The sequence below is a fragment of the Melozone crissalis genome, unplaced genomic scaffold, assembly GCF_028551555.1.
Source record: "Melozone crissalis strain CALT ecotype California unplaced genomic scaffold, PUWL_Pcris_2 ptg000012l_1, whole genome shotgun sequence".
NCBI classification, from domain to species: Eukaryota; Metazoa; Chordata; class Aves; order Passeriformes; family Passerellidae; genus Melozone; species Melozone crissalis.
Genome location: NW_026535790.1, coordinates 8,783,965 through 8,798,311, shown reverse-complemented (window position 1 = coordinate 8,798,311; position 14,347 = coordinate 8,783,965). Strand labels below are relative to the sequence as shown.

Genomic DNA, 14,347 nt, shown 5'->3' with positions numbered 1-14,347 from the left:
TGTATTTTTCATTGCCACTTTCAGCTGCACAGGCAACTCAAGCAGAGTATTGACTGTAAAGACACAGCCAAGCATTTCCACCAGACATTACCTTTTCTCTCAGGATTTGTGTTCTACTGTGTGGCCTATTTTTTAGTACAACTCAAAGTATAAAAATTCAACACAATGTAAAAAACAAACAAACCAACCAACCAACCAAAAAAATCCCACAATTTAATTCACTTACCTTTGGCTTCCTGTTTAGCCCAGAATTTTCTCACCACATCATGAATGTACCTCTCCTCTCTCAGCTTCTTTTGCCACTTACGGAGCTCTTGTATTTCACTGTCACAACGAACCTGGGAAAGAGGAATCAGAAAAGAAAACTAAAATTATATACCTTTGTGTTATCCAGGATGAGGATACAAATTTTTTCACAAGGCTATGGCAGGGAAAATATGTGACAGCCATCCTCTCTGCTGGGCCTGAGGTAAAAGCAAAATCCCAGAGGTTTACAGTTTTCAGCTTACACAGAAATAAAATCCACATAATTGACAAATCCAATTGAAAACATAAATATGTCTATTAGGGGATCACTTTGATTACCAAGGACGCCTGGGAATGAGATTGCAGTAAGATGTTAATTCTCTGAGTTAATTAAAATTTAAAGCCTTATGCTGAAGGGTATTAGTGCCTTTAGAAAAGCATAACACTGTAAAACCAGCCCACTGACCAAAATAATAGAGCAGAAGAGGAGCATGAAGGGTCATGCAGAAGAAAATTTATTCCATCAACCTGATTCACACCTGCCATCAGCTGCAGATAGGCTGACTGGCAACCCCACCCACACAATTTTCACAAACAGGAGAGCCATTAATTTGTTATTTAAAGTAATTGGCCTGCATTACATGGTACCTATTCTTTGTCAGTCAATCACCCTGTGAAAGGCATAATTCTGCTTCCATACACAAGAAAAAAAATACAACAGTGAAAGGCTTTGATTTCATTTAGATGTAAGCTGAATTCTTCTAGAATTGTTTCTGTACTGGTGTAGTTTCCACTAACATAGAAGTGAACTAGCTCTGCATCAACTGAGCAGGATTCCACTTGTTGTAAGCAGGATTTGATTAATTAGCAGAGTGTTGCCCATGGTTGGCATTCACACAATTACTGCCTCCAGTGCACGAGATCCTGTCCAGAACAGCAGTGGAAAGGGACAGGCCAGCATTACCTTGGACACTGGGGATTATTCTCTTAGTCATACTCAAATTGTAAGAGAATTATTTTTAAAATGTATTTTTGGGGTTTGGAGTTTTTTTCTTAAATGTTACATATAAAAATGCAATTCTGTTTCAGGACTACATTCAGAGAAGCTGAGGCTGCCCCATCCCTGGCAGTGTCCAAGGCCAGGCTGGACGGGGCTCTGAGCATCTGCTCTGGGGGAAGGTGTCCCTGCCCATGGCACAGGGATGATCCACGGTGATGGAACTGGATGAGCCTTAAGGTTCCTTCCAACCCAAACCATTCCATGATTCTAAGGTTCAATGTCCCAGTAATCCAGTCTGAAGTGGAACAACATGGTAGAAACAAGCAGCAATAAATTCAGTTTCTCCTGGACACATTTTTGCTTGCAGGAAGATAATGACTTAGTTCCCTAGAAAATTTCTAAATAGAATTTTACACATTGTATTCTTACAGGATATTTGCTCTGTGACCTGAACTCTATGATATTCTCTTCTCCATTACACTCTGCTTTTCTCCCACTTTACTGAGACACATACAGAGCAAAAGAGCACAACTTAGTTTTCCACTAGTTATAGAAAACCCCAAACATTAAAGAAAATAGTTTAAATTATTTATCAAAAGTATTCTTTCCTCCCAGGATTTCTCCTCTGTGCTGCAGCTCAGAATGCAATAAACAGTAGCTGAACTCCCATAGCACTTTTCAATCCACTTAGGAGAAGATAACTTGCTATGTTTCAGACAGTGCACTGGCAGGGCAGAAATACAACACAAGGTTACTCAGTCAATAAAAACAGACAAGATTTTTGCTCAGTGACTTGTGATCAGATGCATCTGAGAGCTCCAATAATATTGCATTACACTGATATAGTTCTGTTTTATCTTCTATTAAAGTTATAAGGGCTTCTTACAACCCTTATAAGGTTCACAGAAATTCATAGAAAACCTTATAAGGGTTTCTATGAATTTTTACCAAATTAAAGAAATTACAGCTACTAGTGACATCAGCTATCCAAAAAAAAAAAAAAAGATAATGTTCTATTAAATCCATCAAATACTATTTTCAAATATAAAATATAATCCAAACACAGGATAATTTCTTTAGGCTTGCAAGAGACATTTTTTCTTTTATGCTGCCATGTATGCTTTTATAAGCCAAATAATTCCTAAATAATAAATGGAGTTTGTCTGCACAGGAAAGGGTTAAGGAAATGCTTATGTGGCACAAGGATATAAATGACAGAAGTGCAAGAGGCAGGGAGATGGAGAAATTACTACCTGTATATCTAAATAGAAAATTTCTGAAAACATAATGTGTCCATTTACAACCTCAGCTGTGTAAGACCTTGTATTTTGGCCTGTGACAGGGCCACAGCTGTCTCTGGATATTGAAAATAAAGACAATAATTCTTAACAGTTAAAAGATAAAAGACAAGTATAGTGGCTTCTGTATAGTCTCCCTAAGCAAATAAAACAGCGGCAGTGCAGTGAAATACCCAGGGAAATGCAGAGTTCTGAGATAAAGGCAGAGTCAGATACTCAAATACTCCAAAGACAGCATTAAATCCAAGCAGTAAAATGAGCTCCCAGAACAAAGTGTCTTTAGAAGTGACCAATAAAGGAAAAAAGAACACAGATATGCCACCTGCAGTAAAACAGGTGACAGGAATGTTACAAAATACCCTAACAAGTTCCAAATATGCTTAATAGATTATAGTTCAGCATAGTTATAATGCAGCTTAGCCTACTGATAATGCCTAAGAAAGTTCTTCTGCTTTGAAACCAGAATACAATGCTAGCATGATGAAAAAGCAAAATCTCCAGGCAAATAAAGAGAGAGTCAAGAATCTTCTCCAAACAACTGACATGTGTCTCCTGCAGCCCAGCCCTGGAGGAGTCTTAGCTTTGAAGGGGGAGTTCACTCCTACACTTGCTGGAAATAACAGGGAATATTTGTGTGACCTTCTGGGTTTAAGCCTTTGCTGGTAGCCACAGCTTGCTGGAAAGCAAGATAAACTGTGATATAAACTTTATATAAACAGATATAAACTGAAATGGTTTTTATTTTATATTGTGATAGCAGAAGCACAACTGCACCTTGTGAGATACAAAGCAAAAATGCAGCATTTTTATCTTCAGCTTTTGCTCAAAGGATGTGTATAAAATAGCACTGAATATTTACATAATGCTGTCCAATTACAACTCTAAGATTTTCCAAGATTTAGTTCAAACCTCCATGCTTTCAGTGCTAGGTGAGAACATGTAGCACAGCAGATAAGGATAACACTAAAGGTTCACTCACAGACATCAGAGGAAATTCTATTCATGAAAAATTTCTGTTAGTCTGGAATAGTTATGCAAATTTTAAAGATTAAAAAGAGCCCATTAAAAAAAAAGGCACTAAGCAAAGATTCTGCAGTAGAGGGGTGGAGGAATAGATCATATTTTGCTGGAAAAGTGCCTGGAAAATTGACACCAAGCTGAATATTGCCTTGGCCTGTGACAGATGAATGGAACCTCAATAAGAAACGATGGTGGAAAGTGAAAAGGAAGAATTCTGATGACAGAGCTGTCTCAGGTCTTACTTGAGTGCTGCTCCTGGCCCTCAAGGAGCCCTCTCAAGATGATGTCCTCCTTTCTGTGATCTCCTCAGAGAACTCAGCAGCTCTATTTTCCACTGCTATTTGTTGTGGAATTCAGTTCTTGATTAAACTTGAAATAATTGTCAGAGTGCTCATCAATGTCTTTGTATGAAATATTGTAGCAAGGACGTGGTTGATGGCAGCCATTAATTATTACTACAACAATTAAATAAGTGTTTTTCTGAAATGTGCTGCAGTTAAGGATGAATTTACTGTTTTGATCATGCTTTATTTATCAGAGTTCTCAAGATTCTGTAGCTTTTTTTCTCCTTTACATAGAAAACCTTTATTGCCTGATCCATTTTTGCATTTTTTGCCATGTGTTTTTGATACTGGCATGCTCAAACAGCTGGAGGTAGCAGGAACAAGTGAAGTATCAAGAGAAGACTTATGCTCAGTCAGTTATATAACTAGATAAACTCTACTGCCTGAATCAATATGGTCAAGAAAATACCTCAAAAAATGCTCTGAGTCCATAGAAGATGTGTCTGAGAAGACCAAGAATGAGGTACCTGTCTCTCCATCACACTGTCATGGTATCTGTGTGCTCAGGTTTAATTATCACAGTATCAATTTTTATTTCAAAAGCAGTATTTCAAAATTCTAAATCCTCTGAATTATAAAACAAAGTTTAAGGAAAAACTTCAGTGAATACTTTAAAATTCTGACACAAAAATATCTTTAGAATGCTAAAAGGCATTATTTGGAAGTATTCAGTTATTATCAGCTATCAACATTAAATCAGTGTTAGCTGACTTAGCTATTTATTTTAAAAGCAAGTAATCTGAATTCTTTGGCAATTTTTCATAATATACTTATCATTAATGTGATGAAATCCCATTTAAGCTTAGTGTTCTCTCAATCTGCAAGCCCAAGGATAACACACTGCCCTATGTAGTAATTTGGTACTAATGATTTTTATTTAATATTCTGATTGCAATTTTTAATTTTTAAAACCCCATGTTCTTTCACCTCAAATATGGTAAAACATTAATAGCTAATTTTATAGCCTGAATTATTTTTTATGTCTCCTGCCTTTTATAGCTAGAATTTCTCTCTCATTTCTGGGAATTAGTTTAGAATGATAAATACCAGTGTGAAAATCCTGCAGTTCATCTGTGCAAGGAAGGATTGTGCCCTTCAGAAGCTTTCAGAGCAGCAGAAGATATCTGAGCAACCTTGCAGTGTTCAGCAAACAGAACTGTTATTGGATAATGGCTGCCCCCACTGTAAGGATGCCTGCAGGGATACTGTCACTGCTAATTAATGTTTGTGTCAATGCTGTCTCTGTTTAAAAAAAGAAAAATAATGGGAAACAAACAAGCAGAAAGAGTCACAAAAATCCATCAGTCAAGAAGAACATTTCAAGGTATTTCATTGTCTTTGGCTGCACAGCACATTATGGGAGCCACTTATATATTCATGCTTGTTAAAAATAGTAGAGAACTTAAGAGGGAGTGTTTTAAACTGATTGTTATTTAAAGAACACCTGACATCCAGAGATGTCTCACTGTCCATCACAACAAAATTGCTGCTATATCTGGAGGCTACTTAGAAGCCTAAGTTTTGATAAAGGAAGACAAAGACATTTCTTCATCACCAAAGTCACCTGAATTTCAAGTCCATTTCTTCCTGAAGTGTGAAGGTATTAGAGGTTTAAAAAAATATATTTGACAGAATTTTTTCAGGATTTTCAAAATAATTTATTTAATATCCTAGGGTTAGCATGGCTGTTACCCTCCAAAATAATAGCACTGGACAATTTTCTTTGTATTTATTTTATGCACCTTGCTTTTCCCTCTTAAACTGGAATGGCACTAGTGCTGTGTTACTATTGAGCCTTACAACATCTGCTTGTCATTTTGTTTCCCTTTTCCTTGAAAAAGAGCCTTCATGCCTCTCATAAATCTCCTGTCTCATTCTTGGTCTCAATTCCTTGTCCTTTCTTTCTGCAAGCTTTTATTTCTCAACAGACCTCCCCAATCCTCCTCATGCATCTCCACACTCACTCACATATCCCTGCATGAAGCAAAATAACACTCCATCCTTGAGAACTACCCAAAGCAACTTGGGCAACAACAGTTAAAGAAAGCAAATTGTTCAGTATGAATTGTACTTTGGAAAATTGAATTTCTGTGGATTTTTCTGTTGTTGAGGAAAACAGTGAGATTATATCAGCATAAATGCCTGTGAAAAAATTGAAGTCACTAGGCATAAGGCAGAGCAACATCCAAAGCCAATGAACCATAGGGGTCTCAGCAGCTATTTATAGTATCCCCTACTTAAAATTTATGTAAGGATTTTCCCTGGGGCCTTCACAGTCCTACAGTTTTCAACATCAAGCACAATAATTATAGATTCCTCTTACCCAATAACCTCTCCAGAAGGACTGGATTAGAATGCTTGCTTCTTCTTTTGATAGAAGCAGAGATAGAGGAACTGGTGGTCTAGGACTTAAAAAAAAATAAATTTAACAGACAGCCTATAAATGTAAAACACTTTCTTCCCTAACAGTATATTTTATCAAAAAGAGAAATGTTGTTCAGGAGCCTGAAAGACAAAAATTCCTATTGCTCTGAAAACAGAATGCACAAAGAATGTCTCCTTTACAAATATATTATTATTCACACTACAAGAATTCCTTCTTAAAACAAGAATGTACAAATGGCACATCAAGAACAGTAATTTTTCTTACTCTTCTACATGTGCTTCAAACTGCCCCTATTATGGTAAGGTTTGGGGTGGCAGTGGGAGGTGGGCAAGGGAAACACTCTGCCATTTGTAAAGTAGGGAAGGTTTTACTGTGTGTGTGTGCAACAATGAACAGACTTATATGTAAATGTTTATTACATTAAATATACAGAATATAAACATATCTTAGCACATTCATTTACATTATGGTGTCACTTTAAATTAAAACAGGCTGGAAAATAATGATTATCCTATCTGCATAGCATGAACCTATGTTTAGAAATGTCTAAACAAGTTCTTAAAGTGCTGAAATGTTACTTTTGATACCACGTGCACTTTCTTTTGCTGATATAAGAATGTAATACATTTCTGAACTCAACCATTTTCAGCCCAATATATGGTAGCTTGAAAGCACATATGGTGATTCTGTTGCTACCAATTTTAATGGGAACAAGCTAGTAATTAAATTCAGCCATCACTAGCAAAACCTCAAATGACTATATCAAACCTTGCTTCCCAAAAGCCATTTTCTGTGGGTGTTGATTTATTTCTCAGATATAATTTATTTCTCAGATAACAAAAAATATAAAAAAACCCCATTCATTGGAAAGGACAAAACAAAATTTATTTCTATACTGTCTTTTATGAGAAATGTAATTTGCAGCCAAAGAACTAGAATGTAATAGCACTGTAACTCATGAAAATACCAGTTCTAAAGAGAAGCCTTGGCACAGCATTGGAATGGCTGCCAAGAGCCACTCTCCCTGCATGGGGAACAGACTGAACACAGCCTTGACTTGGAAGAACACAACATGATGGATTTGGATGCAGCACCCACCTACAGACACACACAACCCAGGCAGGAATGTGATCTATAGTGTTTATATTATAAAGACACTGCAAAGCCCACCAATAACAGGACATTTATTTATGCAGTCTTACATTTTCTGGCTAAAATGCTGCAATATCTTTTGGAAATTTATTTATGGCATATTACAGGCCAAGCTAGGAGGCTTGACAGCTTACATTTTCCTTTCACTTAATTTCATTCATATTAGTCTCTGCCCTAGTAAGCTTCCTATGCTCTCTGACATCTTTCTCTTAGGGCTTGTCTTCACTGCAGGAGCATTTCAACTTGGAGCACAGCCTCAGCTCTTATCTAATGCTACACTGACTCCACTGGCTCAGCCTGTGCACTCAGCTAAATTGGTCTCATCATCATGTCACCTGGGTTTTGGCCTACATTTATTTTAATGTGAACTAAAACCTTGGTCTGTTTGGAAAAAGTCAAAATAAGGCAAAAATAAAAAGCAGTCTCTCCATTGAGCTAAACTGCCTTAGCCCTGTGAACATTAATTGGCATTTCTCCTGCTCAGGGGAAATCAGAAGTGCTGGACAAGCAAGGCTTCCTGAGATAACAGCTTCTTATAATCAGACTTAAAAATCTGAAGCTGGACTGTGCTGGTTTCCCTGATAGGCTTTCATCCTCTGTTCTATTTTAGATCTTTTTGAAAACCAAAACTTAGGGAAAATCACAGGAAGACCTACATATTTTACAGCAGTTATATCAAAGCACTGAACTTTCTCTAGGAATCAGTACATCTCCAAAGAACAACTTGAGATTTCTCCTAGCCTGCAAGGTCAACTCTAGCATTTCTTTGCTTTCATTTGCAATGAAATGATAAAAATGTCTAGCTTATAATCCAACACTAAAACTGAGAAAGCAATATAAAAAAATCAAGCAAGAACAGGATTTCCTTTTCAGTAAGACAGTCACTGGCAGATATCAATCCTTTCAATGGCACAGCTTTAAAGACCAGATGTCATGCCAGGTCCAGTTTGGTCTAAGGGAATAAATGGAGAATATACACAATTGTCTGCAGGTCAAATAAAAATAGAATGTGAGGAGAAGCAATCACCCCTCAGCAGCCAAGGAGGGGAAGAGGAGTCTGTCATTTGTGGCAGAAGACAGCTGGATGCCTGCAAGATGCAAACTGACAGTACAATGTACACTGACTGCATTCTGCTTATTTAGTCCTTGATTATGCATGATCTTAAAAACCCACATATGAATCAGTGATAACTATTTAGATATACATATATTGCTTAACTTAAGTTGCACCTGTAAAAAGCATTAAAAAAAAGATTTTCCTTAAGTATTTTATTTTACCAAATCTGCATAAAGCAGATGCTGACCAAAGTTAAATTCCAGAAGCATGTTTCTTGTATTCTCAGCAAACTTGTACAGATCTTGATTCTGTGAGATATTCACTACTCATATGACATTAGGAAAGGGGAATTTCACACCCAGAAGATACAAAACAGACTTGCATTAAATAAATGTAGGAGGCATTGAAAAAAGTTGTTAATGAAGACATGTATCTGATTTCCCCGTGGACAGAAGATGGAGTTCACAAAGAATTCTGAAAAGGGAGGAAGAGTCCTTCCATTTTCTTGTCTCCCAAACAGACAAAATTTCTTATTCCTCATAACAGAATCTAGAAACACTACAGCAACAGCTGCCTTCCTTAGGTCTATGCCTATCCAAATCCCCAAAAGTGTGCAATAACGTGCAATAATGAAAATGTATTGTTTTGATTCAAAATAAATGTCTCAAAAATCTCTTCTTATAAATATGACCTTCTAAGGTCATTTACCCAAAAAGCAGGAAAATGGTGGTTCATAAGCAATCAGACACTGAAGTACTGATTCATCTGACCTGGTATTTAAAATCAATTACTATATTGATCAAATATTACAAAGGCACCGTATGAGACTCTCAGATTTCCAGGGAAATGTTCCCATAGACACTTGACAAAAATACCCTGGAACATTTTCACAGGTCAAGCAAGTGTGAACTGAGACCTTTCTTTGTAACATTTTCAGTATTAATACAACTCTTCCATAGTCAGAAATAAATTCCTAATCATTTGTCTTCTTTTGCAACAATCTAAATGCACAAGAATAAGATTATTAGTATTTGAAAGAAAAAAAATCCTTACAATATACAAGAAAACATTTTAGTGCATTATATGGAGTACATTTTTGAAGGATTTTAAATGTGAGAATAACCAAATTTTATCTTCTTAAAAAGGAACTGCAACCAAGTAGACATCTTAAAGTGTGACTCCTGCTAGTTGCAGGAGTCTGAACTCTTTGTCCAAATAAAAGCCCCTTTATACTGTCAATAGTGAATTGAATTTAAAAATGTTATAAATACATTTGAGAATGTTGTCAAAGTGACCATAGTGATAATATGCATTCAACTGTTTAACACATACCAACTATTTATACACTTGCTTATCTATTTATAATGAAGAAAAGGCAAGACAGTGTGGAGCTAACATGAGCAAGTTGTTATGTGGGGAGGCAGAGTCTTGTAACCAACAGGAGACTGAGGCAGAACAGGTGATTTGTAACCAGAATGTCACAGGAATTAGAGGAAGCACAGCAAGAAATCTTTGTAATGAGAACATGCCAAAAAATAGCAGAGCAAGAATCTTTTCTCTTCAGTTCTGTCTGAAGATTTCAGTGGATTTCTTGCCTCAGCAGGCTCTCCTTGGGAGGACAAGCCCACTTTAGTGCTCCAGCTCAGCTCTCCCGTGCTTGCATACTTGCCACATATTTTGGAAGTCACAAAGCACTGCCTCAGCTTTCTCTCTCCCAGGACCAATATTTATGCAGTCTGTGAGAGTGTCTGTGGGCCTGGACTGAAGGAAACCAAACATGGACCTGTTCCAAAGGCCACTCATGTCAATGGGAAAATTCCCATCTATGTTTGTGTACTTTAGGTCAGACTTTGTATGCTGAAAACATGAAAAGCTCCCCTTAGTGCTCCAACAGCAGCATTAGGAAGATGTCACAAAGCACTTGTAAGTTCTCAGTTTTCTCACTGCCATTTTGACAACCTTTACATAAATTAAAGCATTTTAATGCAGCAGATATTACAGCCATAACACCTTCAACCCCATAAAGCACCACTACAAAATATAAATATTTTACACAGAAAATTTCTGCAGTCTTTCAACACACAGTTTTTCGTAAAAAATCTCTCCTTTGTTAACTTGAATTTCTGCCACATTACTTGAATGGCAATTTTTATTTGGAAACACACAGAATAACATCCACAGAGATGTATTGGTTGGATTTCCTGTTATTACAATAAAATATTATTTAAAGCTCAAATTATTAAACAAAATTAAAGAAGAACATATAAGGCAAACCAAGCACACTCCAAACATGGCTGGATTAGACACAAAGCAATGAAATGTAGCAGTGTGCAGAAAGCACAGCCTGTAGAAACTGGGCATATTATGGAAAGAAAAAAAATCAGTCACCCGTGCAAAATTACCCCTATTGGCCATCTGAGAGCTGACAATGAAGTCAACTGTAAAGGCAGCTGAGACCAGCAGACTTCACCCAATTAAAATATCTGGGGGAGAGAGAAAAAAAATAATCAATGTATATATATGTGTATACAGATATTTGGCAAAAAGCCACTACTCCAAATTTAGTCATGGTTTATGTCTTAGCTGCCCACTTCAGTAAAGCCATGATAAAGTTATTTTCTCTGTGTCTGTACACTTGTTTTGGTACACACAGATAGATTAAAACAGGAAATGTGTCCTGCTGAACTGGGTAGCAAGTAAATATCTCTAATAAAAAAAAAAAGAAAATGTAGATTAAAAAAATCTGGTGAATTATTTTTTATCTGAACTTCAAAAGTCAGCAAATGTTATTCCTAAGATAGGTGCATATACCATACACCACTCTCTCTCATTGGATGTAAGGTCCAGGGTTATGTTGAACAATGCTATCATATTATTAAATTTACACGACAGGTTTTTATATCACTGTTTTTCAGAGCAGGGGAACAGTGTTTTATTGGTTTCTTCATATTTCTTTCATTAAAATGCTAAAGAAAGCTGGGAAATGATGCTGCCATGTTACTCAGACTATCTATGCCAGAAAAGTAAAATTTCAGAGGGATCAGAGCATAATCAGAGCTCACTGACTTCCCTGGCCCTGATTCAGTACACAGAGCTTGGTTACTTGCAACTGAGCTTCAGTGCTGCTCAACCAGAAACACACTGGAAAATGCTGACAAAAGGCAACTGTGGTGCTCATTAGCATATTTATAGGATTACAAAACATTCCCAGCTCTAATTCTGTTTCTTCACTGGTTCTATCAGCCTCAAAAGGAGGAACAGACACATCAGTATGTACCCCAGCAAACGGGGGCTGGTTCTGTGCTCAAACTCCCCTTTCCTGCCCTCTGAAAGGTGCAGCTGTCCTTTGAGGCAGCAGAAATGTCTGCCCTGTGATATGGAGATCACCAGTCAGCACTGAAGCTGCTCCTTCTACTGCTTTTGAAATCTGCTTGGGGAATTGAAGGTTCCCAAGGGAAGGAATATTTTGTCAGCACTCCTGGTAACACGCAGAACTCAGTGCCTATACTAAGATGTCACAGCAATTATTACACTAAAGCTGGAAACAAATTCAAATTTTACAAGCTCCTTCACCTACAAAAACTAGTTTTGGAAGGTACAAGGTATGCATTTAAAATTCTGAAAACTGATGCAGCATTTAGGTCTCCTTATTAGGGAAAAGTAGGCTGCAAGATCTCATTTAGAAATGCATTGCACAGAAAATGAAGCTCATAAGACTGTGGCTTTGACTATTCTTAAAAAAAAATAAAATTGAGCTTCAAAGAAGAAACTGGAGGCACTGGAGGAGAGCCAAAAAAGTCATACTCAAATATGGAATATATTAAAAAAAGCTGGATCCCAGATAGAACAAAAACAATAGTCCTCTGGGGGTTTTTTTGTTTTGGTGTTTTTTTGAAGCTTTAAGACTGCTTGGCACTGATAAACGCATCTAAACAGTTGGGATGAGGATGCTTCCCATCAAAATTTCACCAGCACTTTTTATTATATTGTCTCTTATATATTCTTAATCCTATTAAAAAAATTTAAACTCCTTTAAAAATAGAAATGGAAATGACAATAAAAAGAATAGAATCAATTACATTTTAAGTGTGATAGCTGGAAGGATATAATAATAAACTATTTATGACATATCCAGGACATAATAATAAGTTCTCTTTTTTTATTCTTATTTAATATTGCAGCCTTTCACTTTGCTCCAATAATATTTACTTAAGAAGCAGCATTTTTTAACTCTGTCATTTTAGGATAAGATCACTAAAAGTAGTCATTTAATAATAATTTTAATAATTATTATTTAAAAGGCCTAATTGTTTAGAGGATTTAAGATGAAGTGCATCAACTTAAGTGGGAGTCTGACACTCCAGTGTCCTTGTGGAGCTGTCACTCTGTTATTTAGGAGCACCACCACTAACAGAAGCTGTGAGTCATCCAGGCTGTGATTCCACAGTGTATTTCTCTGTTGGCAAAGCTGACTTAAGCAGTTCCTGCCACCACCTCTCTATCTTAGCAGCTCATTTGTTCTATTCACCTTGCCCTGAGCCCTTCATTTTAATTCCTTGTTTGTGCCAATACACAGGTTTGCCACTCCCCAAGGTGAAGCAGACTGGAGAAATTACCTGTTTTCAATAGCTGTACAAACCCTCCCGGCACATTTAGGCAGAGAGATTCCTACCTCAGGGTAGGGCCCTGATCAGAATAATCAAGCACCCTACCAAACAGACAAGGTGGTATCAGGGTGCCTACAAGCAGGATGGGGTGAGAACAGGAGAGAGCAGGGAATCTTTTGTTAAGCTTTACCTCCAAGAGAAATGTCTGAGAACTGTGATCTTAAAGATTTCCCATCCCATGGTACAAACATCCATCCTCACAAACCTGCAACACCAAAACAGCTGTACAGGCCAAGGGCTCTCCTGTGTGCCTAAGAAAGGGGTACAACAACCAGGCTGCAGCTCCTGCTCACTTTACAAAGCACCAAACCACAGCCTCAAATGGGCATCTTGTTGGCAAGGACTGTGTTTGACAGAATGAGGCACATGTGTCCCTGCAGAGGCAGGTTTGAACAGCAAGTTGATGGCTGAAGGCACCAGAGCTGAGATGAAAAGGGTCATTTTCCAAAGGGGTCTTGTACTTAGAAATGTCCTACACAGCTCTGACCACCTCTCAGGGAATCAGAATTCACCCTTTTGACACAATTGCCAGCTTATCCACAAAGACCTGTAATAAGGAGCTTTCCTCTTGCTCCATTGATGTCTCAAGGTTCCAAGTGTCACACATCAAGAGTTCAAAAAAGCTCTTTCCACTTACATCATGTAACAAAGTAAATGTATCTACAAAGATATTAATCTCTATATTTTCACCAATTACCAACCCAGATTCCAGTTAAGTTTTCAAGTTGAATTTTTTCTTTAAAATCTGACCCCTGTTAGTTTCTTATTTCCTCACTGTGGACTGATCCTTTGCTTTTCTCACACAGCAGCTGTATTTAAAGTAAATGCAGTCTCAAGGACTTTAGCATTTCTTTCAAAACTATTGTGCTGTTTGGTTCTAAGAAAATAACAAGGAATATATGATTGAGGCTGCCAAAAACAAGTGCTCATTTCTCCAAGTCATGAATGTCTGCAGAAATGCATCCGGATGCCAAGGACTGTTACAGGTATTTCGAAAGCAGCTGCTTGCAGTTAGAGAAGAATTTCTTGACTACACTCTCAAAGATTTCCATAGGAGAAAGCAGCACTGAAAAAACTGCTTTACTCCTTAGTACAAAGATGTTCATAACACTACCAGACTATTCAAATGTCCTTCATTCTACAATTAAAATATTTAGGAATTCGAAATTAATTTATC

The 14,347-nt window shown here is 37.2% G+C and overlaps 1 protein-coding gene across 1 annotated transcript in view; it reads right to left on the bottom strand.

Moving 5' to 3' along the window:
* The window catches only part of IQCK (IQ motif containing K), a 33,968-nt gene that overhangs the window by 11,443 nt on the left and 8,178 nt on the right, over positions 1-14,347 (bottom strand). Inside the window, exons 7-8 of the mRNA XM_054270565.1 lie at positions 6,232-6,316; positions 227-338 (exon numbers count right to left, since the gene is read on the bottom strand). Of these exons, the coding sequence (XP_054126540.1) occupies positions 227-338; positions 6,232-6,316 (197 nt within the window). The remainder of the gene's footprint in view (positions 1-226; positions 339-6,231; positions 6,317-14,347) is intronic.